The sequence below is a fragment of the Limulus polyphemus genome, unplaced genomic scaffold (assembly GCF_000517525.1).
Source record: "Limulus polyphemus unplaced genomic scaffold, Limulus_polyphemus-2.1.2 Scaffold2623, whole genome shotgun sequence".
Lineage (NCBI taxonomy): Eukaryota > Metazoa > Arthropoda > Merostomata > Xiphosura > Limulidae > Limulus > Limulus polyphemus.
The window spans coordinates 140102-144960 of NW_013668233.1; the positions used below are offsets into that span (position 1 = coordinate 140102).

The 4859-nt window shown below is 31.3% G+C and overlaps 1 protein-coding gene across 2 annotated transcripts in view; it reads left to right on the top strand.

Moving 5' to 3' along the window:
• The window catches only part of LOC106467462 (la-related protein 4-like), a 61717-nt gene that overhangs the window by 38348 nt on the left and 18510 nt on the right, over positions 1–4859 (top strand). The window contains exons 9-11 of one of the 2 annotated variants that reach the window (XM_013927817.2): positions 257–457; positions 3526–3603; positions 3996–4075. In XM_013927817.2, coding sequence (XP_013783271.1) covers positions 257–457; positions 3526–3603; positions 3996–4075 — 359 coding nt within the window. The remainder of the gene's footprint in view (positions 1–256; positions 458–3525; positions 3604–3995; positions 4076–4859) is intronic. The other variant, XM_013927819.2, reaches the window with a different exon arrangement.

A 4859-nucleotide genomic window follows, 5' to 3' on the forward strand; every position in this document is an offset into this window, starting at 1 on the left:
CAACAAATGAGATAACATGGTCTTTCACCCGTGACCCATCTCGAAAGGGTTAATGATATAAGCTTTTTCTCAGATTCACTTTTCTTGAGAGTATTGATGTAATATTGAAGTTCATATTTTAATATTGAAATTTAACAATGTTTGTGCATTATTTCAGGTGAACTTTTATTCAAATGACCAAAAAAAAGCTGTACTCATATTTGATGCTTCTTTAACCCTAAAACTAAGAAAGTAAGGCTTTTGTTCAATTGCACAGGCAAGGATTAAGGCCAAACCAATTACAAGGGCACCATTAGTTCCACGTTATAAGAATGGCTTGAGATACCATGGTCCTATGGCCTCCCCAGTCAGTGGTCAGCAGGAACCCACCACACCTATTCAGCAGCAGTGGACAGAACAGCCACAGCAAGGATTACCTTATTCAAACGATCCATCTTTGTCTTATGGCAACCAGCAAGTTAGTGCATTAAATCTTCAGTAGTTAGTCATACCCTCAATGAATCTTTAGCCAGTGACAGTACACTGATTCTTTGACTTGATAGATTTCTGCTCTGGTTGTACCAGAAATCTGTGTGTTATTTGTCATTATCAGAATATGTCAATCATGAATTTCGAGCTGATCTCTTTCACTAACACAAACTAATCAATTAAAATCACACTAATAAGTGGCTAAGTGAGATCAACTAGCAATATGTTGATATTGTATTACATATATATATATATATATATATTATTATTACTTAGATTTTTTCTTGACAATTGACTGAGATTATTATTAGTTGAATCAGTTTGAAGAGTATGATTAAGGTGAAGTCATTTCATATAAAGTCCTGCAAAACCTAATAATAAGAAAGTTATGCAAATTTAACTCTTTTTTTAAACTCGTAATTTTTTGCATGTTCTTTCTGAATTATTTTCATGATGCCCTGATAATTATCACCATACCTTATAAACTTTCCAGTCTATTTATAAAAAGTGGATAATAACATGGTTTGGATTAGTTTTCAGCCAAAGAGACATAAATGTTATCAATTACTGTCACTGTCTGGTGGATAAATCAGGATTTTGGGCTGGATGGTGGCAGTGTCTGCTCAGGTTTAAAGAGTTAAGAAGGTTTTGATTAATTATTAGCTTTTAACAGCGATGCACAAATGAGTAGCATACTTGTTTGTACCTTCTGTTGTGACTATTGCTTTCATCATGTAACTAACATAGCGTTTCTTCATGAAAACTCTTTCTTTATAAGTAAAAACCGTATTTTATTATCTACACTCATTACTGGTTCAATTTTTAGTTATGAATCATTTAGGTAGTTTTCTTTAATCACAATTTTTTATGGAGAAAAGTTCATTGTGCTTAATGTTTGAGATGTTTTTTTAAAGTCATTTGTTCCAGTACTAAACAATCTAAATTATAAAACACAATCTTTCATTTTCTGAGATGTTCCTTACTCTTCTGTTGTAAATTATCACAGCTGTATTAATTCGGAAAGTATAATCCAATGTGTAATACATGTCTTAATCTTGTATTGTACCTTATTACAACCAGGTTAGTTCAAAAAATATAATCCAATGTGTAATACATGTCTTAATCTTATATTGTACCTTATTACTACCAGGTTAGTTCAGAAAATATAATCTAATGTGTAATACATGTCTTAATCTTGTGTTGTACCTTATTACTACCAGGTTAGTTCAGAAAATATAATCCATTGTGTAATACGTGTCTTAATCTTGTATTGTACCTTATTACAACCAGGTTAGTTCAGAAAATATAATCCATTGTGTAATACGTGTCTTAATCTTGTATTGTACCTTATTACAACCAGGTTAGTTCAGAAAATATAATCCATTGTGTAATACATGTCTTAATCTTGTATTATACCTTATTACTACTAGGTTAGTTCAGAAAATATAATCTAATGTGTAATACATTTCTTAATCTTGTATTGTACCTTATTACTACCAGGTTAGTTCAGAAAATATAATCTAATGTGTAATACATTTCTTAATCTTGTATTGTACCTTATTACTACCAGGTTAGTTCAGAAAATATAATCTAATGTGTAATACATTTCTTAATCTTGTATTGTACCTTATTACAACCAGGTTAGTTCAGAAAATATAATCCATTGTGTAATACATTTCTTAATCTTATACTGTAGCTTACAGTATATAAAAACCGACTTATTCACTCCTTTTTTATGACATGCACCAAGCTAACTCATAGAGCATAATCTCAAATGCATCTCCTACTGTAACACTGTAGTCTGCTACACATTTCAGGAATATTACCATGTATCGTTCTGTTGAGTTTTGCTATATAATTTCATGCCTATACATGAGTTTTTCTTTTTGTAGTCAATGCTTACTTTAATGGTGAATTTATTAGTTTTAAGTATTCTTTTCAAAAACTTGCTTGCTTTTTCTCAAGGTATATAAAAACATTTTACACAGAAAGAACTATTCAATTCTGTTTATTGGTTTTCTAAAGTTGATGATTAGAACTTATTGTTAAACTTTCTTGTATGGCCCCCAACATTTTGAGTATGCAATGTAAGTGTGTGTTTTTATTATTAAAATGAAACCCACTATTGTCTAACATTTTGCGGTATGATACTAACTATATGAAATCCTGAGCAATTATTAAAAATAAGAAAATTAAAGTAATTTTAAAAACCTAATCTGCAACATTTAAACATTGAAAGAAGCCTTGTATTAAGGTTGTTTAAACATTGAGTGAAAAATTTTATTAAAGTTGTTTGAAGGTTGAGTGAAGCCTTATATTGAAGTTGTTTGAACGTTGAGTGAAGCCTTGTATTGAAATTGTTTAAACGTTGAGTGAAGCCTTGTATTGAAGTTGTTTGAACGTTGAGTGAAGCCCTGTATTAAAGTTGTTTGAACGTTGAGTGAAGCCTTGTATTAAAGTTGTTTGACGTTGGGGGAAGCCTTGTATTAAAGTTGTTTGAACGTTGAGTGAAGCCTTGACTAAAAGTTGTTTAAACAGTCAGTGGGATTTATTCAGCTTTACATTACCAAGACTTTCAGGCAATGCTTTAAACAGCCTATTATTACCAGAACTTCAATATAAGGCTTCACTCAATGTTTAAACAACTTTTATACAAGGCTTCACTCACTGTTTAAACAACTTTTAGACAAGGCTTCACTCACTGTTTAAACAACTTTTAGACAAGGCTTCACTCACTGTTTAAACAACTTTAATACAAGGCATCAATCAATGTTTAAACAACTTTTATACAAGGTTTTAGAAACTAAACCTGAAGCTAGTTTTATTTTTCATGCATTTGAAACTACTCTGAAACTTTTAACATATATTATTTTGGTTTATTGTTTAATATGTAGGTTTAACTTGATGGTTCTTTGTGTGTGTGTGTTTTTGCACTCAGAATCAACATCCATCAGCTTGTAGTTGAGTACACTATCTAGAGTAGAGTATGTGCTGTATTGTATTGGAACTGGTGAGCTGTTCTAGCATGAGTTGTAACATTAGTAACTTTCTTCTCAGGTCTTCCCTCCATTTTATCCACCTACAATGCTTCAAGCTTGTGCTCCTCCTGCTCCATCAACTTTTGAATTTGGAACTGTAAGCATTTTAATACTCAAGAAACGTTTCTCAGAATTCTTTAGTTTAGCTTATGGACACAGTTACTTTGGTAAATCCTTATAGGGCTGCATGTGACAACCCTCTGGTGGTGTAAGTAGGGTTGCTGTCACATCACTTTAAGTTTTATACAAACAGCTCCACAAGCTGTTGTATTGTTCATGTCCTGTAACCTATGTTAACTTTTCTAGTTTTATCTGTCAACTGATAAGAAAGTAACAGTGGCCTAGTTTTGCTTAAGTATCATAACAACAGCTAGAGCTCATAGGTTAATATTTGTAAGTCCTCTCCTTGTTGTATATACAGAGAAGACTGTTTTGTATAAAGATTTAATTTAACAGTTATTTTATGCTCACCTCTTCTGTGTCATTTAGATATTTTTAATGAATGGGCTGCCCCCACCAGCTGCTTTTAAGTCACTCAACGGAACTGGAAGACATGGGCTACATGGGAGGTAAGTTAACTTTTCCATTTCAAAATGTGGGCTGATATTGCTTTGTCAAACTAGAAATAAGGTTAAAGTACTGGGCATTGTCTTAATGATATTTCATTGAGGATGGATATTGTATACCTACTACACTTAGGGTGTTGAATGACTTACACTTTCAAATGATAAATAACTTATTTTTTTCTGTACAAAACTTGAGGGAATTAAATATTGTTATTTACTAGACTAATGAAAAGTATGGTCTTACTACTTTCTCAGTTGACCAGAGAATGGGTATTGTTACATTATTATTCTAGAAAAAGCTGATTATTGTTACTTTACCAGAATAATGAAAATTAGCGTCTTTCTCAGTTGACCAGGGAATCGGTATTGTATGTTATTAGACTAGAAAAAAAAACTGAATATTGTTACTTTATCAGACTAAAGGAAAGTAGGATTATTTTGACTTTCTCAAACTGTAGGAGAGAGATTATTCTTACTTCTTCTGACTATAGAAGACTGAATGAAGGTGTGATTTTATTAATTAACTAACAAACTGTAGGAGAGATAGTGTAATTTTACATGATTATAGGAAATCATGAATTGATCTACTAGTAATTATAAAGTAATAATATCCATCCTCCTGTACTTTACTAAAACAACAATATCCATCTTCTAGTAATTATAAAGTAATAATATCCATCCTCCTGTACTTTACTAAAACAACAATATCCGATGGATATTGTTGTTTTAGTAAAGTACAGGAATATGGATATTATTACTTTATAATTACTAGTAAATATGGATATTA